The sequence below is a fragment of the Moschus berezovskii genome, chromosome 19 (genome assembly GCF_049115385.1).
Source record: "Moschus berezovskii isolate FMDL1 chromosome 19, NW_MosBer_1.0, whole genome shotgun sequence".
Taxonomy (NCBI): Eukaryota; Metazoa; Chordata; class Mammalia; order Artiodactyla; family Moschidae; genus Moschus; species Moschus berezovskii.
Genome location: NC_142478.1, coordinates 67190079 through 67214446, shown reverse-complemented (window position 1 = coordinate 67214446; position 24368 = coordinate 67190079). Strand labels below are relative to the sequence as shown.

The 24368-nt window shown below is 48.0% G+C and overlaps 1 protein-coding gene across 6 annotated transcripts in view; it reads left to right on the top strand.

Moving 5' to 3' along the window:
* ACACB (acetyl-CoA carboxylase beta) overlaps positions 1-24368 on the top strand; it is a 123883-nt gene that overhangs the window by 37035 nt on the left and 62480 nt on the right. For 5 of the 6 annotated variants that reach the window (XM_055405357.2, XM_055405358.2, XM_055405356.2 and 2 more), the window contains 11 exons: positions 12534-12666; positions 12867-13005; positions 16315-16424; positions 16639-16720; positions 18087-18185; positions 19169-19278; positions 19397-19507; positions 20706-20915; positions 21203-21373; positions 21969-22130; positions 23557-23720. In XM_055405357.2, the coding sequence (XP_055261332.2) occupies positions 12534-12666; positions 12867-13005; positions 16315-16424; positions 16639-16720; positions 18087-18185; positions 19169-19278; positions 19397-19507; positions 20706-20915; positions 21203-21373; positions 21969-22130; positions 23557-23720 (1491 nt within the window). Of the gene's footprint in view, positions 1-1078; positions 1279-12533; positions 12667-12866; positions 13006-16314; positions 16425-16638; positions 16721-18086; positions 18186-19168; positions 19279-19396; positions 19508-20705; positions 20916-21202; positions 21374-21968; positions 22131-23556; positions 23721-24368 lie in introns of those variants that run through there. The other variant, XM_088828269.1, reaches the window with a different exon arrangement.

Sequence of the window (24368 nt, the reverse complement as noted above, 5' to 3'; positions counted from 1 at the left end):
CTGGCAGGCTACAGTCCATGGGGTTGCTTTTAAAGAATAGGACAAGACTGAGCATGAACACAGTTTATTTTTAATTTTTTGGTTTGCTATCAACGTGTTACATTTATTATTATTGCAATGTTTGCTAGGCAGTGTTTTGGGTCTTTTCAACTACTTGGAGAAGCATTCATTCGTTCATTCTAACTGGAATCAGTTTGTCTGGGTCCAAGTCTCCAGCACCTGTATATATTCTATCTCTGCATTCTCCTGCCTTATCTGTATAATGATAGGAAATAAAACCAGTAGGGTTGCTGCCCTGATTAAATGAGACAAAGGCACCAAAGAGCAACCTGTAAATGTCTTAGAAGGAAACTTACTTAGGGTCACAGGTCTGCTGCGTCCTTCCTGTCTTGGAGGTCCTCATTTTAGCTGGGACCCAGGTGTGTGCCAGACGATCGCGGGGGAGGGAGTTGAGGGATGGGGGTGGGGAGGAGAGGTGGGTGGTAGGGAGGAGGCATGGAGCAGACATATCTCTGGTAGCATAGATGAAAGAATAAGCAAAAGCCGGCGCTTGGAAGCCAAAAGTTGACTTGCCTCCGGGGGCTTTTACCAGGCACCGAGGTGACATTGGACTCACATTTTAAAGAACCCCTATTTTCCACCACTTCTCTACTGTGTGTATATTCCAGGACGTGAATCGCTTGAGAGTTTTTCCCAGCTGCCAGAGTGTAGGGGATTGCTATCCTGGAATTGTTCTGCTCCAGTCGGGGAAGCTGGGGAGCCTCGAGATTCTTTTAAACTCTCGGGCCGCAAGCTCCGGGCGCCCAAGGTCAGCGGTGGCTGCGCGGCAGGCTGCTGGCTGGGCGTGGGGAGGTGGAAGCGGACTGGACGCTGCGGGGAGAGGGCGGGGTCCGCGTCCAGTCCGGGACAGGAGGCGGGAGGCGGGAGGCGGGGCCCGGTCGGGGGGCGGGGCCTGCCCGGAAGGCGGGGCCCGCCTGGTGGGGGCGGGGCCTGGCGGGCCTGTCTGCCCCCAGACACTCGCGTGCCGGACGCTTTTCGGGATGGAGGAAGCCAGGCGCAGAGTTGAGCTCATGCAGGCTGGTGCGCCACTCGGCCCGGGGCTCTCTAGGAGAGCGCCTCCGCCTCCCTATCGCGACCTGGCCGGGCCCCAGGACCGGGTTCTGCTTCACGGGGTTCGGGGGTGCATGCTCTGCGTCCCAAGAGCAGCCTGGTGAGCGGCAGGACGGTCAACATGAGCCCTGCCAAGTGCAAGGTCTGTTCCCCTGACCGCAAAGTAATGTAAGTAAGTCTTCAAATATAATGACCGTTATCTTTCATAAGCTTGTGCCGAGTCCCTCCCACCCCACCCCTAACTCCCCGCCCTGAGTAAAGACCAGCTGCATCACCCTGTCTTCCCCACCCCCACCCAAAGAAACGCCGGCTTCAGTTTGGCAGCTGGGGAGATAGAGCCCTCCTCGAAGATGCTAGCTCGGCTAGGCATTTGAAGTGGAGGCGGTTTTGGCAGTGATGTTGATTGGAAGAGGCAGCGCAGGAGCGCACAGGTGCCTCTAGTTGACAGGTTGGCGGAGGCCGATCTTTCCGCCTCGTCCTCCCCTTAGCTTTGATGAAGATGATGGTTGCACACTGCAGGTGGTTTTGAAGCCTCGTGATCGCGAAGCCCAGGGGGGAACTCACGTGCCTCTGGGCATGCATCCCATCTAAGGTTGTTTGCTAAGCAGATGAGCGCTGCCATTTCTGTGCCTGAGTCCTTCTTGCTGCCAACTTGTTTTATCTCATTTCTTTTTTTGTCTCATTTTAATTGCATTTTTTAAATTACCAAAGTGATGCTAATTATGTTCGTTGTTCAAAATTCAGAAAATTATAGATTAGTGAAAAAGAACAAACTCAACCATACTTCGGCTCTACATTTGATCTTACAGTTGCTATATAGTCTTGCAGCCTTTTTGTGTGTGTGCAGATGTATTTTAGTTTATAAACTCGAATCATACTGAACATACTATATTATAACTCACATTTTCATTTTATACCTCATTCTTTTATAAGTATTCTACCACCAGGCTCAGCAGACTGTGGCCCACAGTTTCTTTTTGTGTACCCTGTGAGCAGAGATTAGTTTTTACCTTTCTTTCCTTCTTTATCTAACTATCTATCTACACTGGGTCTTAGCTGAAGCACACGAGATGTTTTAGCTGTAGCATGTAGGATCTAGTTCCTCGACCAGAGATCGAACCTGGGCCCCTGCACTGGGAGCATGGAGTCTTAGCCATTGGACCACCAGGGAAGTCCCAAGAATAGTTTATAACTTTTGAATGGCTGAAACAAAAGAAGAATACTATTTGATGAGTTGTGAAAATTACATGAAGTTCAGATTTCAGTGTCTACAAATAAGGTTTTATTGGAACATATATAGCTGTTTTTGTGCTTCAAGGGCAGAGTTTAGTAGTGGAATAGAAGACTGTCTAGACTCTAAAACCTAAAGTATTTACTATCCAGCCCTGGACAGGAAACATTTGCCGACCCTTGTTCTGCAACATGCAGAAGGGGTCCATTGTGTTCCTTTAAATGGATACACTTTAAAGTGTATAAATAATCTCCTACAAAGAATGGATATTTGGGCTCCTTCTCCCTTTTTCATATTATAACCAACACAGCAAAAAACAGCTTCATAGCTAAGTCTCTATCTCTTGTTCTTTTCCCAGGGTATATCCATCTGGCCCATAAACATTCCTTGAATATCTCCTGCGTGTAAGGTCTGCATCTAGAAACAGGAAAGGACCCAGAAATGTTTGGGAAACCTGAGCTCTGCCTTCTGGGAACTCTTGATCTAGTGAGAGAAGCAGGTATTTTCTTAGTAATTCAAAATCAAGGCCCCCTGGGGCAACAGTAATTAAGTGCTCCCTTTATGAGGTGCCTTCAGGATGCCAGACTGAACACTCTGTATGTGTGAGCTCATGCCAGATCTGCATCACCACTATGGGACACTCAGTGGGTGCTGTCACCCCCACTTTACAGATGAAACTGAGGCTGTCGGGGCTGGTGAGAGGATAACCAGGATTCACACTCAGGCTGTTGCACAAAGGGCTCTCCATGGCAGCCATGTTCTAATGCTTGATGTGCTTGAACAGACTCTAAATGTCAGCCCTTCCTCATGTTGGACTAGTCAGAAGACTAAAGGAATCTGGCCCCCTGCATTGGGAGGGTGGGGTCTTAAACTCTGTACCACCAGGGAAGTCCCTAACCTATAACTTTTGTTGTTTATTGTTGTTCAATTGCTAAGTCATATCTGACTCCTGGCAACCCCATGGATTGCAGTGTGCCAGGCTTCCCTGTCCTTCACTATCTCCTGGACTTTTCTCAGACTCATGTCCATTGAGTCGGTGATGCCATCCAACCACACCTTAATCCAAAAGAATAACTTTCACAGATACTTTAATACAAAGGAATGAATTTCCAAGAAATTGGAATTGTCCTGGCAAGTTCAGAAGGCATGCGATCACAGTGTATATAATAATGAAAGTGAAAAGTGAAAGTCAAGTCACTCAGTTGTGTCCAACTCTTTGCGACCCCATGGAGTGTAGCTTACCAGGCTTCTTTGTCCATGGGATTTTCCAGGCAAGGATACTAGAGTGGGTTGCCATTTCCTTCTCCAGGGGATCTTCCCAACCCAGAAATTGAACCTGGGTCTCCTGCATTGCAGGCAGACACTTTACCATCTGAACCACTATGAAGGTGCTTTCTTGGGTCACTGCATGGTTCCTCTCTTAGCTTAGAGTCGCTAAAATGATGGAGATAGACAGCCCCACTCTGCCATTGAGCTGTGTAACATTTAGTAAGTGTCATCCACCCTCTGAACTTTGGTTTCCTCATCTGTCCTTGAGGCTGATCCTAACTGGACTTTCTAGGCTTCTTATGCACAGAACTTGGGGTCTTGAGTGCTGTCTTGAGTCAGCACAGACATTTGCACAGCCGATAACAGTGATGACAGGATTCGGTTGCAAAAGAGGCCTGGGGAGTCGTAAGGTGTTTGGGATCGCCTGGGGAGTCATAAGGTGTTTGGGATCCTGTCCTGAAGGCCTAGGTGATCTACTGAGGAGCCAGAACTAGCAGGAAGGCAAGGTCCCAAGTGCCAGCCAGTGTCCTTTGGTGTGCAAACAGGACTAGAGTTCAGAGAACAGATGAACGAATGTGGGTCAGAGTGGCTGGAGAAGAGCTTCTCAAGAGGAGTCTTGAGTGGAATAGAATGAAATGAAATTGAGGGCCATGAGGCAGAAGAATCTGGTCTTCAGTGAGCCCACCCCACTGCCAAGGGAAACCAGCTCAGCACCACGGCCAGCTGCCCATGTTGACCTGTTGATTGTTGATCTGCGGGTGGGTCTCACTCCTGCGTCGTGCACATTAGAATTTCCTGGGGGGCTTTTGAAACATGTAGATGCCTGAGCCCTCCTCAATCCCTCAGCCCCTAGGGCTACTGATTGACTAGTAGTCCGGGCATCAGTTTTTGGGGGACGAGGCTGTGCTGGGTCTTTGTTGTGGCACGTGCACAGGCTTTGCTTTAGTTTCAACACATGAGCTTCTCTTTTTGCAGAGCTCAGGCTTCTTATTGTAGAGGACCAGGTTCTCTAGTTGTGGCACATGGGCTCTAGAGTGAGTGGGACCTCTGGTTGCCCCATGACGTATGGGGTGTTAATTCTTCAGCCAGGGATCACACCATCCCCTGCATCGGAAGGCAAATTCTTAACCTCTGGACCACCAGGGAAGTCCCCCATCAGGATTTTGAATGTTTGCGTCTTATCAGGAGCCAAAGCATAAAGTGGAAACAACTTTCCCATGACTCCCCAGGTCGTAAGTAGTAGATTCTGATTCAAAGCCTGGAAGGATGGCTCTAGTCTGCTGGGATCTCTCAGTGGTGGCACTGTTGGCATTTGGGGCCCTGCAGATGGTGACTGCGGTCACGAAATTAAAAGACATCTGCTCCTTGGAAGGAAAGCTGAGACAAACCTAGACAGCATATTAAAAAGCAGAGCCATCACTTTGCCGACAACAGTCCATCTAGTCAAAGCTATGGTTTTTCCAGTAGTCACTTACAGATGTGAGTTGGACCATATAGAAGGCTGAACCCCAAAGAATTGATGCTTTCAAGCTGTGGTGCTGGAGAAGCCTCTTGAGAATCCCTTGGAAAGCAAGGAGATCAAACCAGTCAATCCTAAAGGAAGTCAACCCTGAATATTCATTGGAAGAACTGATGCCGAAGCTGAAGCTCCAATCCTTTGGCCACCTGATGCAGAGAGCTGACTCACTGGAAAAGACCCTGATGCTGGGAAAGACTGAGGGGAAGAGGAGAAGGGGACGGTAGAGGATGAGATGGTTGGATGGCATTGCTGACTCAATGGACATGAGTTTGAGTGAACTCTGGGAGATGGTGAAGGACAGGGAAGCCTGGCGTGCTGCAGTTCATGGGACCACAAAGGGTCGGACACAACTTAAGTGACCGAACAACAGTCTTCGTGGGGCGCTTTGCAGGATGTTGAGAAGCATCCTTGGCTTTTATCCACTAGATGCCAGGAGCACATTCCACATTGTGACACCCAAAAATGTCTGCAGACATTGCTGTGTGTCCCCAAGGGAGCAAGGTTGCACCCAGTTGAGAACCCTGGCCTACAAAATTGTGTCTCAGATGTAAGTGCTTATTTTTCAAAGTCCAGAACGTAGAGTTACTTCCATTGATCTCAGATGGCTTTCTGCCTTGAAATTAGCTTCCGGGGGTCAGGTAGAGTCGGACTGGAAGCCCAGCTCTTCCACCTGCCAGCTGTGTGACTTGAGGTCCGTGGGCCTCCCGGTTTCTTCATTGTGCGCAGGAGATGATGGCCTCCCCTGTGTAAGGCTGTGGGGATTCAGGGAGGCACCCTCTGGGCCCAATCTATGGCGACACTTGAGGATGTTTATTTCGTCCTTCCCCATGCAGTCCTGCCTGTTCTCAGCCTGGGCAGCTGACAGTGTTTGGTGTTTCGCTGACAGCTCTCTTGCATAGCTTGCTGCACCTGAAGCCATTTCCAAAGTCACCGTGGAGTATTTCAGCCTCCACACTTGTCTTGGAACGAATGCCAGCCAAAGGTCAGCCCCCCAGAGCTAATGTTGATTGGCGTCTAACTTCATCAGAAACGGATTAAAAATAGCCACCAGCTCTGAGGCTGGCCCCGAAGCAAAGCCACAGCAGCAGCACTGTGTGTTCACCCACCTACTTTGCTGTGATGGATTTGGGGCCCACCTGATGGAGGGGCTGTGTCACCGGTTTTGAAATAAAAATGGCGGCCATGAATGGTTTTCCCCAGGCCACAGAAAGGTGTTTGTCTAGCGGTTGAGTTTTTCTTTGTTGCACTTTGGGTCAGATTGCTGAGTTTTAAGGTTGTGTGTATAAAAATGGGATGTCTCAGATTTTCTGAAGCCAGAGGATCAAGCTAGCCAGTTGGGGAAGACCATGGACAGAGTGGGAGAGTGGGTGGTTGGGGAGGAGGCCCTGGGCAGAGGAGCAGCCTGATGCCCTTCTTGGTTAGATGGGGAGATCAGTCGCCCCTGATTCTCTTGGCATCATTGCACTGAAATAATAGAGTTTTCTGTGCACCAAGTGCTGGCTTTTACTTTCTATCAGTTCAGATCAGTTTAGTCGCTCAGTCATGTCCGAGTCTTTGCGACCCCATGGACTGCAGCATGCCAGGCTTCCCTGTCCATCGCCAACACCCAGAGCTTGCTCAAACCCATGTCCGTTGAGTTGGTGATGCCATCCGACCATCTCATCCTCTGTCGCCCCCTTCTCCTCCTGCCTTCAGCTTTCCCTCCATCACAGTCTTTCCCAATGAGTCAGTTCTTCGCATCAGGTGGCCAAAGTGTTGGAGCTTCAGCTTCAGCATCCGTCCTTCCAGTGAATATTCAGGACTGATTTCTTTCAGGATTGACTGGTGTGATCTTCTTGCAGTCCAAGGAACTCTCAAGAGTCTTCTCCAACACCACAGTTCAAAAGCATCAATTCTTCAGCACTCAGCTTTCTTTTTGGTCCAACTCTCACATCCACACATGACTACTGGAAAATGTACTAGCTTGTTTAATCCTCACAATCCAGTGAGGTATGTGTTATTACCTTACTTTACAGTGGAGGCTACTGAGTGCCTTACCTGATGGAAACCAAAATGACCATGGCTTTCAGCATCCCTGTTACAAAGTTAATAGCTTTCTCTTCTTATTGAAAATAATAATAGCATGATGGAAAATCTAACGAATGTAGGCAAAGAGAAGAAAACAGGAACGACCCGTTGTTCAGCCACTGTGAGAAAACTGCCCATTTTGGTGTCTGTTTCCCTGCATGAGGGGTCTGCAAATGATGGCACTGAGGCCAAATCTGCCTGTTTTCTCAAGCAGGGGTCCCCAACCCCTGGGATCTAATGCCCAATGATCTGAGGTGGAGCTGAGGTAATCATAATAGAAATAAGATGCACAATAAATGTCATGTGCTTGAGTCATCCTGAAACCATCCCTCCCCCCCGCCCTGTCTGTGGAAAAATTATCTTCCACAAAACTGGTCCCTGGTGCCAAAAGGTTGGGAACCACTATTTTAAAGAAATAGAAACAGACTGTTGTTCAGTGAAAAAGACACACTGAACTGCTTGCTGGTTCACGGAATGTAATTCTGATGAAAGCCCTGTCCACGTTTGCAAGATGATATTGACCTCCAGAGTCCTTTTCCAAGTCCCGTTTAATTTGAGCACTTCAGTCCTAGGAGGTTTTAGAAGAGAAGCTGGTTGCAATTTATAGGAGGCAGGAAGGCCAGCTCAAGGGCTGGAAACCACTTGTCCATTTGTTTGTTCTTTCAGGCAGCGTGCAAAAGCCCAGTTGAACTAAGAAAGTCTTCATTGAAAAATAGAAGTCCTCTTATGGTGTAGCCTCACACCCTCACGATGGGTTTCTGTCATTCATTTCTGGTTTTGTTCCCTGGCCTGGAAGTCCGTTTTTACATTTCTGATAGGCAGAGCCTGGAGGGGCTGAGGGGGACAGACTGCAGGTTTCTAGAAGGCTTTCTCACGGGGAACTATCCTGGATGCAAAGATTTTATGTAGCAGGAAATGCCCACACCCAACATTTCCTGGTGTGATGGCAAGAGCCCCAGTCCTGTTTACTTGCTGGGTGATTGCCTGGCTGGATCTCAGTTTGCCTATCTGTAAAATGGGATCTCTTCCCCCCAGCGGCTTATTGGCCTACAACTTTGCTGTTCCCAGTGGCCTGCTGGCAGTGTTCCTTAGGACCTGTCAGTTCTTCACCAAAACTTTTTGGCCTCTCAGACCCACTCAGGCCCGCCCTCCCAAGATGCCTGGTGACACAGTTATTGGACATGTCCCTCGGTGGCAAACCTCTAACTTAATGCCTGGCAGGCGGCTGTCTCCCTGCTTGAATATCCCGTTGGTGGGATGAGAGAGAGTGGACAAAATGCCTGATTCCACACCTGTTTAAACCTCACCAAATGACAGTAAAGAGCTTTTTCTTTTAAATTTTATTTGTTTAGTTTTGGCTGCACTGTGCCTTCATTGCTGTATGCATGCTTTCTTAGTTATGGTCAGTGGAGGCTACTCTCTAGTTGTGGTGAGCAAGCTTCTCGTTGCGGTGGCTTCTCTTGTTGGGGAGCATGGGCTCTAGGGTGCTAGGGCTTCAGTAGTTGCAGGATGTGGGTTCAGTAGTTTTGACTCGTGGGCTCTAGAGCACAGGCTTAATAGTTGTGTCACAAGCTTAGTTGCTCCGCGGCATGTGGGATCCTTCTGGACCAGGGATCAACCCTGTGTCTCAGCCGTTAGCAGGTGGGTTCTTCACCACTGGACCACCAAGGAATTCCAAGATTTTTCCTAAAGAGCTGGAAACCCATCAGACCCTGGCAGAATGGAAGCAGGAGTTAGCAGTGACATCTTGGAAACTGGAAAGCAGATGAACAAGCAGTCACTGGTTAACGGAACCAAGAGGTCTGAGCCATAAGGAACAGAGAGAGAAGCTGAGAGCTTGTATCCCGAAGGCGCTGGGATCAGCAGCATTGTGTGCGTTTGCGTCTGGGGCCCCGACTTGAGGAGGACAGGGTGAAAGAACCCTGGGTCCCCTCAGCTGCCCAGCTGCCCGGGGGGCGCCCACTTCCACCCCAGTTGCAGGCAGGCGGTTTGACCTCTGGAGGGTGGGAAGTCGAGGATCTTTGGACTGGACACTGATGAGCATGGTGCAGCGTGTGAGGCCTACTTCCCAAACTGGAGGATGGGTGCTGTGTTGCTGCTGAATCCTGAAAGCTGTCCTGTCCTCCAGTCCTGTCCCAGTGGCTGGCCAACCTTTAACTTCCAGGCAGAAGGCTGAGCACTGAAGAATTGATGCTTTCAAACTGTGGTGCTGGAGAAGACTGTTGAGAGTCCCTTGGACTGCAAGGAGATCAAACCAGTCAATCCTAAAGGAAATCAACCCTCAATATTCATTGCAAGGACTGATGCTGAAGCTCCGATACTTTGGCCACCTGATGCAAACAGCTGACTCATTAGAAAAGACCCTGATGCTGGGAAAGATTGAGGGCAAGAGGAGAAGGGGATGACAGAGGATGAGATGGTTGTATGGCATCTCTGACTCAATGGACATGAGTTGGAGCAAGCTCTGGGAGATAGTGAAAGACAAGGAAGCCTGCTTTGCTGCAGTTCACGGGGTCGCAAAGAGTAGGACACAACTTAGCGACTGAACAACAGAAGCCCCACAGACTTGTCCTTGCTGGGGTAACTGGACCAACCAGTGAAGATGACTCGAAAAATACTTGGAATTCCACAACACACAGCCCTCCCAAATCACCCTGCATTGAGCTCAGGGTTCAGTGACTTCACCACATGCCCAGTACTTTTCATCAGCTCTCTGGTTCCCACTCTTGGTCCTGAGAAAGCAGCCAAGGCTTATCATACATTCAAGTGCAGTTTCTAAGATGGAAGGCAAACCCCGAACACCCAACCAAAAGGGACACAGGAAACATGGGAGACACAGAAACCACATCAGGAGACGAGAACTTGGAAAAATCTATCGTAAATACCCTCATTGTGGGTAGGGAGGGTGCCGCACACATAGGAACAGGGTGCATAGGAAAGGGGACATTTACAGCCCCAAGCCGAGCTCTTGGACATTAAAAGCATGTTATTAGAACAGTTAGGAGATAAGGCTGAGGGAATAGCCCAGAAGGAATAAGAGAAGATAATAAGAGAGGGAAAAATATATAAACTCATGGGCTAATTCAGGAATTTCAACATCCAGATAATAGGAGAAAGTGAAGAAAAAAGAGGCAGTTAAGTCACTAAGGAAATTTTGTTGTTGTTCAGTCACTGAGTTATATGCCACTCTTTTCAACCCCATGGACTGCAGCATGCCAGGCCTCCCTGTCCTTCATTATCTCCCAGAGTTTGTTCAAACTCATGTCCATTGAGTCGGTGATGCCATCCAACCATCTCATCTTCTGTCATCCCCTTCTCTTCCTGTCCTCAAATCTTTCCCAGGTTCAGGGTCTTCTCCAGTGAGTTGGCTTTTCACATCAAGTGGCCAAAGTATTGGAGCTTCAGCTTCATCATCAACCCTTCCAATGAATATTCAGGGTTGATATCCTTTAGGATTGATTGGTTTGATCTCCTTGCTGTCCAAGGGACTCACTCTCGAGAGTCTTCTCCAGCACCATAGTTCGAAAGCATCAATTCTCCAGTGCTCAGCATTCTTTATAGTCCAACTCACACATCTGTACATGACTACTGGAAAAACCATAGCTTTGACTACCCGAACCTTTGTTGGGAAAGTGATGGAAAATTTGCAGATATACCTCCAGACTTCAGTTTCCAGATTGAAGGAACCTGATAGCTTCCCAGTGTTACTGATGGAAGTAGACACATACCTCAGCACATCCCTAAAATTGTTCCCTAAAGTTATAGAATACTGGCACAAAGAGAAGAACCTACAAGCTTCTGGATAGAAAAAAGCAGGTCACCTACAAAAGGACCAAGGATCAGCATAGCTCTGGTTCTAGCATTCTTGAAAACCACAACAACAATGGCTTGAGGCTTCCAAAATTCTTAAGGAGAAGGCTTTCCCTCCTAGGATTCCATGCACAGCCAAATGATTGGGTCCAATGTGAGGGCAGAAGGAAGACAGTTTTAGAACATGCAAGGCCACAAAACATTTGCTCCCCTGAACACATTTTCTTAGAAAGCTATTGAAGGATGTCTTCCACTGAAACAAGAGAGTAGATCACAGAAGAGCAGGACATGGAGGACAGAAAAGCAAAGGGATTGAAGAAAAGCACAGACGGCCTCTGGGGGGACAGTGACGAAAGAAGCCTGTACAGCCGGGACCAAAACAGGCATGTTGGGGCATCGCTGTCATGTGTCTGCCATTTGCCATCTTTCTAACTGGATGAAGCTACTGTAGGATATGCCCTAGCAAGACAGAGGGGTCTATCAAAAATTAGGGAGCCATGTGGTACCCCGAATTCAGGGGATGAAACCCCCAGGAAAGGCACAGGGAATCCTAAGGATGTCAGTAAAGGGAAGTCCCAGTTGATGGTTGTACAGGGGTTTGGTGGACTGTGTCCAGATGAAAGGAGTGTCAGGGCCTTCAGGAGGGACGTGGCCAATGAAAAAGTAGTGGAACTGATTGTCTTACGTGTCCTAGGAGGCTGAGGAGTGAGATGAAGATGCAAAGAAAACTAAGTTAAAAAAGTCATTAACCCCAGGGGGAAGAAAAAGCAAAAAGAAAGGGACATCTGGTAGGCCACAAACCCTCCCCTATGAATAATGATCCCAGACTCATAAAACACCATAAATTTACCAAATAGCAGGATACCTGTATTATAAGGTTGGGGAAAGGGGATGGGGTGGCCGCTTAAGAGTAGTAATTCCACGTCTGCCAAGATAAGAAGCTCATAGATAGATGGTGTCTTAATGGATGACTCACAAGGTAACGTACACACATCATTCAGAACCATGGAAATGTGTAAGTGCCAGAGTCAAACGTGATTTCCTCTGGGGTGGGGTTCTAGAGGGGCGATGGGACAAAGACCTTCTATTCTGTTATACATTTCTTTATTGTTTTCAGGTTTTTCTCTAAGCTTGATAATATAGGTATAGAAAAGCACATGAAAGGTGCAAACTGCTTCACAAGTGTAAAGTATTAGACTGTGTACTTCTTTGATCTTAAACTTGTACCCTGTTGTAAGCTTTTTTTTTTGGTATTATTAGAGTTCCTAAATTGTGAGAATTTATATTAAGAGTGAATTGAAGATGAAAAACCTGAACATACAGCTTAGGACAGGTCAGGAGGTCTCTTCTGCTGCTTTTGTGATCTAACCTCTTGAAGTCTCCTCGTCAAGTGTTTCAAGGTCCCCAGAGAGGGACTGCAAAGCTGCAGGAGTCTAATGGAGTTTGGCTCCTCTGTGGAAGTGAATTTCCTAGGGGCCTGCGCGTCCCCAACCCTCTTTCTCACGGGTCTGTCCTGTTCCCTCGCAGGCCCAGCATGTCGGGGCTCCACCTGGCAAGAAGGGGCCGAGAACAGAAGAAGGGGGACCTGCACAGAGACTTCACCGTGGCATCCCCTGCCGAGTTCGTCACGCGCTCTGGGGGGCATCTGGTCATCGAGAAGGTACAGGCGGGGTCCCGGCCCTTGGGGTGGGGTGGAGTGGGCCGACCTGCCTCAGGCTGCAGAGAAAGGCCCGCCCGTTGGTGAGCACTTGAAGAAGCAGGAGGTGCCCTCGGAGGCCCTCAACAGTGAGGTGAACCCTGGGGCAGCATGCAGCCTCCAGCACAGCCCCCCCCCCCGCCCCGCCCTTTGCCTCTGTCCAGGTGCTGATCGCCAACAACGGCATCGCTGCCGTGAAATGCATGCGCTCCGTCCGCAGGTGGGCCTACGAGATGTTCCGAAATGAGCGGGCCATACGGTTCGTAGTCATGGTAACACCAGAGGACCTCAAGGCCAACGCAGGTACTCAGGCCCTGACTCCCTCCCTCTCTGCCACGCCCTATCCTTACCTCCTCCCCTCAGCCTGGGCCAAGTCCATCCTGCACCCCAGAGAGCATTGCAGGGTACCTCTCCTATTCCATATTTATTTCCCAATCTTCTCTATTTAATTAAAATGTCTGCTGCTAACAAGAGTGACCCATATGCCTTATAAACATGCAAATGGTTAACAAGCAAAGTGGAAATCTCACCTTTGAGGATCGTCATGTTGCAGTAGCTTGCATCTTTTCCTCCAGGTGCTTTTTTCTTGCATGGATATGTGCTGTTTTTTCAGTCATTCCTTCATTTTTCTACTTATTGACCTCTCCATGTCTATCAGCATAGATCATTCTGTTAATAACTGTTGGGCAGTTTGATTTTTCCCCTGAACAATTGTGTCCCTTAACATTCAGAAAACAAAGATCATGACATCTGGTCCCATCACTTCATGGGAAATAGATGGGGAAACAGTGGAAACAGTGTCAGACTTTATTTTTTTGGGCTCCAAAATCACTGCGGATGCTGATTGCAGCCATGAAATTAAAAGACACTTCCTCCTTGGAAGGAAAGTTATGACCAACCTAGATAGTATATTAAAAAGCAGAGACATTACTTTGCCAACCAAGGTCTGTCTAGTCAAGGCTATGATTTTTCCAGTGGTCATGTATGGATGTGAGAGTTGGACTGTGAAGAAAGCTGATCGCCGAAGAATTGATGCTTTTGAACTGTGGTGCTGGAGAAGACTCTTGAGAGTCCCTTGGACTGCAAGGAGATCCAACCAGTCCATTCTAAAGGAGATCAATCCTGAGTGTTCATTGGAAGGACTGGTGCTAAAGCTGAAACTCCAATACTTTGGCCACCTCATGTGACGAGTTGTTTCACTGGAAAAGACTCTGATGCTGGGAAGGATTGGGGGCGGGAGGAGAAGGGGACGACAGAGAATGAGATGGCTGGATGGCATCACTGACTCGATGGACATGAGTTTGAGTGAACTCTGGGAGTTGGTGATGGACAGGGAGGCCTGGTGTGCTGTGATTCATGGGGTCGCAAAGAGTCGGACACGACTGAGCGACTGAACTGAACTGAACTGATAGATTCTGCACACAGCAGCCAAACACAACTCAGGTTCCATCAGCACGCCCTGCTCCCCACCCCATGTCCAGCACCAGCTCCCTCACCCCCCGAACTTCCCCATAGTGAAGGTCCTGGGCTCTGCTCTGTACAGATGGAGTCTCCATTTTATTCACTACAGTGAGGACAGGTTTGCTCGTTTGCCCCATTTTACAGATGAGGTAATTGAGGCACAAAGGTGTGACTCACTTGCCCATGGTCCTGGGGATTGAAACCGTGGGCTGAGTCCACAGCCTGATGCTGTGGGGTCACTCCTCACATTCAGGCTACAATTTGAGAACCTCACCAAGGCCAGTTAAGGCCTCACATGACTTTGCCCCTGCTGGCCTCCCAAACCCCCAGCTTCTGCCTCTCAGCCTCCATCCCTGGGTCCCAGTCCCACTGGCCTCATCAGTGTTGGCCTCACTCTTTCCTGTTGCAGAGGTTTGGAAAGTTCTGGACCGTTTGCTGACAGTGCTTTCTGGAAGCTGTTTGCACAACAGGCCTCCACTCCCCCATGCACAATTTGAATGTCATAGCTTTCCTGGCCACCGCTGTCAGAGCCCTGGCACTGCCCGCAGCCTGTGGTTACCCTGCTTGTTTTCTTGTTTATCTTGTTCAACACAAAAATAAAATTCAACAAGGAGCGGGTCGTGGCCTGACGCCTTGATTTGTAATCTCTGGAACCTCTCCCATCACCAACACACCATGTTGGGTCAACATCAGAGGCCAGCGGACCAGAAGGAAGCACTGCTCTCGAGTTTTTTTTCCAAGTCTGCACATAGCATTCAACAGTTCTTTCTCAGGGTCTTATGGAATGTCATAGTACAGATATACTGACTCCTGACTTTTGATTGAATCTATCTTTGCACAGTTCAAAACACTGTCCTATCAGGAGGGACTTCCCCAGTGGTCCAGTGGTTAAGACTATGCTTCCACTGCAGGGGCCTAGGTTCAATCCCTGGTCAGGGAAGTTCCATATACAAAAAATAAAAACAAAAAAATAAAATAAAAACGCACTACCCCGTGAACACCTTTTTATATGTCTTTTGCCTCATTGATGAATAGTTTTTTAGAACATGTTCTTAGAAATAGGATTTCTGGGTTTGAAGAGCATGAGTATATTAAAATCAAAGCATTGTATTGTATTCAGCTATGAAAAGGAAGGAAATCATCATGTTATAACACAGGTGGGGCTTCCCTGGTAACTGAGACGGTAAAAAATCTGTCTGCAAGGGAGACCTGGGTTCGATCCCTGGGTAGGAATGATCCCCTGGAGGAGGGTGCAGCAACCCCTGCCAGTATTCTTGCCTGGAGAATCCCATGGACAGAGGAGCCTGGTGAGCTGCAGTCCATGGCCATTGGGTTGCAAAGAGTTGGACACAACTGAGTGACTAAGCACATAACACGGATGAACCTTGAGGACATTATGCTCAGTGAAATAAGCCAGTCCCAAAAAGACAAATACTGGATGTTTCCACTTACATGCGGTCCTGAGCAGTCAGATTCATAGAGACAGAAGGCAGAAGGGTGGGTGCCAGCGGTGCTGGGCAGCGGGATGGGGAGGTGTCACTTCACGGGTATAGAGTTTGAGTTGCATGAGATGAGAAAGTTCCAGAGATTTGTTTCACAACAGTGTGAATATACTTGATACTACTAAGCTATATACTTAAAAAGTGATTACGATGGTAAATTTTGTTATGTGGCTTTTTTTTTACCATGATTAAAAGCAAACATTGTATTGTTTAGTGGCAAAACAGTATTAAGATAACACCTTACATAAGAATTTTTAGGGAGTTCCCTGGTGGTCTAGTGATTAGGATTCCAGGCTTTCACTGCCATGGCATGGGTTCAGTCCCTGGTCAGGGAACTGAGATCCCACAAGCCACATGGCACTGCCAAAAATTAAAAATATATATAATGTTTTTAAAACCCACTTCTAATCCAACTATATTGCTAGCTTGCTTCCTTCTTTTTTGTTGCCTTCCAGTCCATGACCAGACACACATATATTTTTGCACAATTAAAGTCAAACTCAGTTCTTTCTTCAAACTATCACATACATCCCTCCATTGTGATCTAGAATCATCATGGTTATCCTTTCAGTGGCCATGCATGGTTGTGTCCTGTCCTCGACTTGGGTCTGTCAGTCCTTCTGATCGCCTCTCTCTTGTTTAATTCCAGAGTATATAAAAATGGCAGATCAGTATGTCCCCGTCCCAGGAGGGCCCAACAACAATAATTACGCCAACGTGGAGCTGATTGTGGACATCGCCAAGAGGATCCCCGTGCAGGTAAGTCAGACGGGGTGCCCCAGTCTGCCTGTGATGGGGATGATGCCCTGAGCTCTGGAGCAACCCGATTCCACAGTTCGGAAGGGATGGAGGAGCTGGGTCCTAGGAGACTCTGAAATCCAGGGCTGGTAGGACCTAGCAAGGAGTTTTGGGGGTGTGATGGGAGGCGGATTCTTGAAGAAAGACCTCTATTCGTGCCTCTGTGTGTTTGCAGGCGGTGTGGGCTGGTTGGGGCCATGCTTCTGAAAACCCCAAACTTCCGGAGCTCCTGCGCAAGCATGGGATTGCTTTCCTAGGTAGTGTGTGCCTCCATCAGATACGTGGGAGTGGGGGTCTTGATGGAAGTCTCGCTAATACAGCCCTGGAAGGAGGGGGCCTATTTGATGTTCCCACATCACATGTTTGTGGTCAGGAGCAACCAAGTCCAGCAGTGGGAGGTCACATGGAGAGGTTGGCCAGCCCAGGGAAATAGCTGTTACCATGGTTACCACAGCAGAATGATGCTGGGGCAAGCAGAACCCTCTGCTGGTGTTCCTGTTGGTACTGAGATACCAGCCATGTTCAGATTTCTAACTCAGGTTGGAAATCTTTAGGCCACACCTTTGCTTGGGCTGTTCTTAGGCCTTTGGAATGCCCTCACACCCTGGGACCAGAACCCCTCATCTCTGCTACTTATTAGGTAAAATGATACTTACTGTTCATGACATCTGTGTTTCAGAATTCAGATGTATAATTTGTAAACTTTGCTCAGTTAGGTTGTCTGTCATCCTTGTGTGTAAATTGGAATCATTTACCATTCTCAGTAAATTCCTGTTGCTGCTCCTTAACCTCTGGGCCCACAACACAGACTTCTGTATACAGCAGCTTGGTGCTAAGTCAGTACCTGATATTCACCTGGGGGTCTGCCTGGTGACCTGTACTCACTGATGTGTTCTTTTCCATGGCCTCTCATTGGCTGTCACATGGGACTCTCCTTACCTCTAATTTTTAGTTCTGGAAGTTGATGGTCCAGCCCTAATGCCAGGCAACTACAGCCTACAGGCCAAATCCAGCCTGCTGCCAGGTTTTGTAAATAAAGTTTTATTGAAACGCGGCCCTGCCCATTCATTTATGTATTGCCTATAGCTCATTTATGTATTGCCTATGGCTCATTATAGAAAAAGTTTGCTAACCCATCCATTCCGTTCCGTCGCTCAGTCGTGTCCGACTCTATGCGACCCCGTGGACTGTAGCCTACCAGGCTTCTCCATCCATGGGATTCTCCAGGCAAGAATACTGGAGTGGGTTACCGTTTCCTTCTCCAGGGGATCTTCCTGACCCAGGGATCGAACCCAGGTCTCCCTCATTGGAGGCAGACGCTTTAACCTCTGAGCCACCAGGGAAGCCCAAATGGTCTAGTGTTTTGAGGTCCTGGCTTGCTCCCCTTGGTCTAGTTTTTTGCTGGTGAACTTTGTAAAGGCCACTTAGCTTAAGCTATAAATCATGTTTACAGTCCACATGTATTGAAAGTTGACTGTGAAGTAGCAGACTAATAGATCTTTTTCTTCCCCATCTTGATGTTAAATTCTTGAAAGCTGGGACCTGGGGACTTTTCTTTTGTGCACCTGATCAGCCCCCAGTTTCAAGGCCTGAGTCTGCCCTCCCCCTTGCCCCACCCCTCAGGCCCTCCCAGCGAGGCCATGTGGGCACTGGGAGACAAGATCGCCTCCACCATCGTGGCCCAGACCCTGCAGATCCCAACGCTGCCCTGGAGCGGAAGTGGTAAGGGGCCTTGAACTTCACTTTGGGAGGACGCCTGGGCCCAATCTTGAGAGCAGAAGGGGTGACAGGAGTATGCTTCTTTAATTCTTTCATTTAAAAATTTTAATGATCAAGAAAGTGGTATGATATCGTTGTAGACATCTTAAAAAATAGGAAAAGTGTAAAAAAAAGAAATTGTTTATAAGCCAGTGACCTGGTTTTGATCATGTATTTTATTATTCCAGCCTTTTTTCTAGGCACATCCATTTAAAAGCCAGAGCTCTTATAGTTGATAGTTTGTGATGTGTTTTTTTCCTCACTAGTCTTTCTATGTCAATAAATATACTTCACAACACTTCAGGTGCCTGCATAGGATTATATTATACAGATATACCTTAATTTACTAACAGTCCTCTGTAGTTATACTTTTAGGTTTTTTCCAATAATTTTTTTCTAAATATGAAAATATTTAAAGCCTTGATAATCCTGTAGCTAACTCTCTATGTACATTTAAATCGTTTCTTTGGGGTAAATTCCTAAAAGTGGAATTTTTAAAATAAGTTAAAAAAACAGGAAAACATTTCAAAAGTTTCTCAACAATTTGATTTTTTCCTGCAAAGATTGGATTTTAAATTTGAAGTGAAAAGTTTGTTTTTGTTTTGTTTGTTGTTGTTTGTTTTTGAAATCTTCATAGGATTTTAGAAAGTAGTAATTGACATACAAATGACTCCATAAGATAGAGTTGGGATTTTTTTAAAAAAATTCAGATCAATATGGCTGTTCTTGGTTGACTCATCTGAATTGTCTTAAGCTTGGTTTCCCATTCAGGGCTGAGTTGGTCCTTAAGGAAATGAAAATGCACAGTGGGAAACTGAAGGACTGTGTCTGAATTCTGTTTGCCCAGAGGCCGCGTCTAGAGCCACTGTGGTGGGAAGATGCACTGTGTTTCTGTGTCGTGGCTAGGCTGTTTTGGGGAGGATTCTGTTTTCTCTGTGACCCTCCAGGTCTGACGGTGGAGTGGGCGGAACACAGTCTACAGGAGGGGCAAAGGATCAGCATCCCAGAGTCCGTCTACAACGATGGCTGCGTGAAAGATGTAGATGAAGGCTTGCAGGTAAACGCAGATCCTTGAGATGGGGGTGGGGGGCCAGGAGCCAGAACCTTCTCATAAGCCTGGTAGCAGCAGAAACTGTCTAAACCTCTAAAGAGGCTTGTTTGTCTTTTGCCCCCAGGCAGCAGAAAAAATTGGTTTTCCCTTGATGATCAAAGCTTCTGAAGGCGGCGGAGGGAAAGGAATCCGGAAGGCAGAGACTGCTGAGGACTTCCCCATCCTGTTCAGACAAGTGAGCTCGCGCTGTGTGTTTTTCCATGTGTCTTTGGGAACTGTGCTTCTTCGGTTGGTGGCCGCCAGATCCTTTCCGCTAATGTTATTGTGTCACAACCAAGAGGACACGTGCGGGAGCTGAAATATCGCTGTGCTGTGTCGCAAAGAGAATGTATGCATCTTTACTTGGAGAAGTCCAAGGTTTGGGTTGGTCTGTACACTGTCTTCAGAGATACCTGTTTGTGAGAATATCTATCTGTGACTATTTGTCTATCGAGAGATGGAGTATTTTGTACAGTTTAGCAGTTTCAGTATTTTTAATGTTTGTAGACGATCAGTTTTATCGTTGGAACAAATCATGTATTTACTTATTTGTAGCTGGTTTTCTACTTTTAAACCATTTTGCCTGGGGGGTAGGGGAAGGAATACATTAGGAGACTGGGATTAAAATATGCACACTACTACATTTAACATAGATAACCAACAAGCACCTACTGTGTAGCCCAGGGAACTATACTCAATATCATGTAATAACCTATAAGAGAAAAGAATCTGGAAAAGAAAAAAAACCAACATAACTCATGTTAGCCACTGGGTTTCTTTCCAGAACTTTTGCTATAGTATATACTTTCACGTAGACCTTCATATAGTTCTAGATTTTTTGTTTGCTTTTTCATTACTTTATTTATTGTTAACGGTGCTGAGTCTTCATTGTTGCATGCTGGTTTTCTCTGATTGCGGCAAGCATTCTTACCGCAGTGGCTTTCCTTGTCGCGGGGCACAGGCTCTAGAACATGCAGGTCAGTGGTTGTGGTGCATGGGCTTAGTTGTCCCGAGGCATGTGGGATCGTCCCAGATCAGGGATCGAACCTGTGTCCCCTGCATTGGCAGGCGGATCCTTAACCAGGGGAGTCTCCATAATTCTGTTTTATTATTTTTCACAGAAGTGGGATCCTCCCATGTGTTACTGCAATCTGCTTTTTTTTAAATTGTCTTACGAATAGCACCATGTGAGTCCTTATTTTTACTCCATCTTCTATATTATGTATTTTTTATAATATTTGATTTTGAGAATGTTATATCTTTGAGAAGAGGTAAAACTAAAAGATCAACAAGACCATGGACACCCCTGCCATTGTTGCACGCTCTCTTTGGAGAGCTTCCTGCTCCAGCCCTGCTTCCCGAGGGAAGAGCCCACCACCCTGCTGTCCCCCCAGGTGCAGAGGGAGACCCCTGGCTCCCCAATCTTCCTCATGAAGCTGGCCCAGCACGCCCGGCACCTGGAGGTCCAGATCCTTGCCGACCAGTACGGGAACGCAGTGTCCCTGTTCGGGCGCGACTGTTCCATCCAGCGGAGGCACCAGAAGATCATAGAGGAGGCGCCGGCCACCATTGCGACGCCAGCCGTGTTCGAGTTCATGGAGCAGGTGGGCTCTGGGGAGCTTGGGTCGGGGAGGCATCTCAGTTCAGCACCAGCAAGAGCTCTCAATGCCCAAGTTGCCAAAGTGGGGTGGGTGTCCAGGAAGAGATGAAGGGGCAGGGGGTGGAGGGAGTAGATGAATTCAGCCTCACGCAGGTTTATTGGGCTGTGATCTCTGAGGTCCTGAGGTCATTTACACACAGCAGGGCCTCAGCCTGCATTTGGTCAGGGAACCAGGATGTTTTCCCCCCAAGAAAACCACCGGTACCCACTCCTTCCCCTTCTTGTCTGCAGTGTGCCGTGCGCCTGGCCAAGACGGTAGGCTACGTGAGCGCAGGGACTGTCGAGTACCTCTACAGCCAGGACGGCAGCTTCCACTTCTTGGAGCTGAATCCCCGCCTGCAGGTGGAACATCCCTGCACAGAAATGATCGCGGATGTCAACCTGCCTGCTGCCCAGCTGCAGGCAAGGAGATGGGCTCTGAGCCCTGCGGTGGCTTCTGCCCAGAGCTGGGGGTGGGGGTCTCCTGTCCTGCTTAGGTCAGACCTCCCTCCATCTGGACTGGCCTGGTCATTTCTTCCTGCTGGGACTCACTCACACACTTCGGTGGGGTATGACACAGGTGCTGGCGGGTCCCTTTGAGTGGGTCACACCCCAAGACCTGGTAGACTCAGTGCGCCTTTGGCTCAGCTGTGTCCTCCGTCATCTGCTTCTCCCTCATTCCTCCTGGTCAGCTTTCCCTGCGTCCTCACACGACTTTCTTTAGCTCTGGATCTGGACGCTGTTTCCCCTCCCCTCCCCCCACTAAGAATCCGTAACTTTTATCTGATGCTCATTATATGTTGTGACTGTTGCTTCTTTGTGCAAGGACACTGCTCCATGGGGGCAGAGGCAAGCTGCTTTTTCTTTCCTTGCGTCTCCCATGTTGCACCATCTTGTGGGCCCAGGTGGGGCTCAGTATATTCTGCATCATTGCCTGCACCGCTTCCTCCATCACCTCTAGCTCTGGGCTGTGTGTTCGAGGACTGACCCTCTCACGGGATGGACTTCTTGATTTCAGATCGCCATGGGTGTGCCGCTGCACCGGCTGAAGGATATCCGGCTTCTGTACGGAGAGTCCCCATGGGGTATGACGCCCATTTCTTTTGAGACCCCTAGCAACCCTCCCATTGCCCGAGGCCATGTCATTGCAGCCAGAATCACCAGCGAAAACCCAGATGAGGCAAGTCGGGGGTGTTGGTGGGGGGCCTGCGTTTCCACCACCTCCAACCTCCCAGCTTGGGGCAGACCCCGAACCTTAGCCTGGAGGAGACGCCCAGGCCTCACAGTTTACAGATGAGGAAACTGAAATGCGGGAGGAGAAGGGACCAAAGTGTTTATCCACAGGTGCTGTATGCCAGGTACCAGGCAGATGCCTTGTGTGTCAGATGACAACCACGCCTCTGGGCACTGTCACCCTATATCACAGCTCCAGAGGTTGGGGCGACCCGCCTCGTGCCAGGACCTGCTGAGCCCAGGACCGAGTCCCAGTGGTGGACTACAAAGGTCACATACGTCCATCTTTGGGCAGGCAGCTGGGTTTAGAGCGCAGATCCTTGGATTTCTGGCCCCATGAACTTTTTACTACAACTTACAGTCTAAGGCAGCAGTCCCCAGCCTTTTTGGTACCAGAGACTGGTTTCACATGGCATTTATTGTGCGTTTTCTTTCTATTATTATTACATCAGCTCCACCTCAGACCGTCAGGCATTAGATCCCAGTGGTTGGGGACCTCTGGTCTGAGTCCCTCTGCGACTTGTTCTTACTTGTGCCTTAAAGTACCAAGCAGCTGGCGTCTGTCACAGTTTACGCGTGGCCTAACAGCTGTCACATAGCCACCATAATCGACTGTGACTTAGTTGTCTGATGACCACGTTCACGAGACCTGGGGGGAGAGAGGTTTTCTCCCCGCTCGCCGGTGGCAACTGTAGTTTGGGATCTTTGGCTGAGAGCAAGCAGCCAACTTCAGTGGTGGGCAGGCAGAATGGGAGCCTTTTAGGCGGGTGCTGGCTTGTTCACAGGATGGAGGACCGTGTATAGAAAAAACCCAGGCACCCGAAACTTTGCATCTCTCACCTCTGAGCGTGTCTGCCAAAATGAATGCCTTTATCACAGGCAATCCCAGCCAGAGCATCAAACCCACCTCTCCCCTTTTACCAGAATTATACTCAGAAGGGGATGGATCATTCTCACAAAGGGAATTTATGTGTATATTAGCATCAACTAGGGCTAACATTGGATTTTTGTATCTGCCAGGCTTTTCATAGTCTAGAATTGGAAATCCCTCTCCTCTTTCATTTAAACACTTTCTAATCGACAATGGCAAGCATAAGAAATTGTAGATATCGTCACTCAGCTCCATCAAGTGATTACCGGTCCCCAACTCGGTTGTTATCTTTCAACTTCTTTTTTTAAGAATAAAAATTCCACACCTTGACATGCTCACCTGGATATACCTGCACTGCTCGTGACAAGTATCAATGTTTTATTGATCACACTAAGCTCTTGGGTGTGGGAGGGGCTCTTGGGTTTTCCTAGGATTTAATTCTGATGAAAATAGATCTAGAGTAATAATTTCTTCTGTTTTGCTTTTTCTGTCTGGGCTCCAGGGGTTTAAGCCGAGCTCCGGAACGGTCCAAGAATTGAATTTCCGCAGCAGCAAGAATGTATGGGGTTATTTCAGCGTGGCTGCGACTGGTGGCTTACACGAATTTGCAGATTCCCAGTTTGGGCACTGCTTCTCCTGGGGAGAGAACCGGGAAGAGGCCATTTCGTTAGTATCTCCCTCCCTCCCTTCCTTCCACCCCTTCCTTTGAGAAACTAAAAATTATTAGCCTGTGGCTTCAGATGCAGAGCAGTTTAGGGGATGAAGAACAGACCGTATCTTAAACACCTTATGCCAAAGTCCAAGAACACAATCTGTCCTCTTCCCTTGTTTGAGACCTGTGACGACATACATGGAATCAGTTCACCAAGGTCACTGATCTTGAGCTTGTTACAGGTTGAACTTGAAGGTGATCCAAAGAATGTTCAAGGTGATTCCAGGAGTTTAAAAGGTGCTGAGTGCTATAGCTTTTTATTTAAAAAAAAAAAAAAAAGGTGCGGGGGGGGGCCCTCTTTTAAATTTAAATCTCTTAAGTAGTTCCCCGAGAAATCCACATTGATAAAGAAGCCCTCAAATGCCAAAACACCTACATCTTTTTAAAAATTGAAGTATAGTTGATTTACAGTGTTGTGTTAATTACTGCTGTATAGCAAAGTGATTCAGAGAAGGCAATGGCAACCCACTCCAGTGTTCTTGCCTGGAGAATCCCAGGGACGGGGGAGCCTGGTGGGCTGCCGTCTATGGGGTTGCACAGAGTCGGATACAACTGAAACGACTTAGCAGTAGCAGCAGCAAAGTGATTCGGTTAAACATATA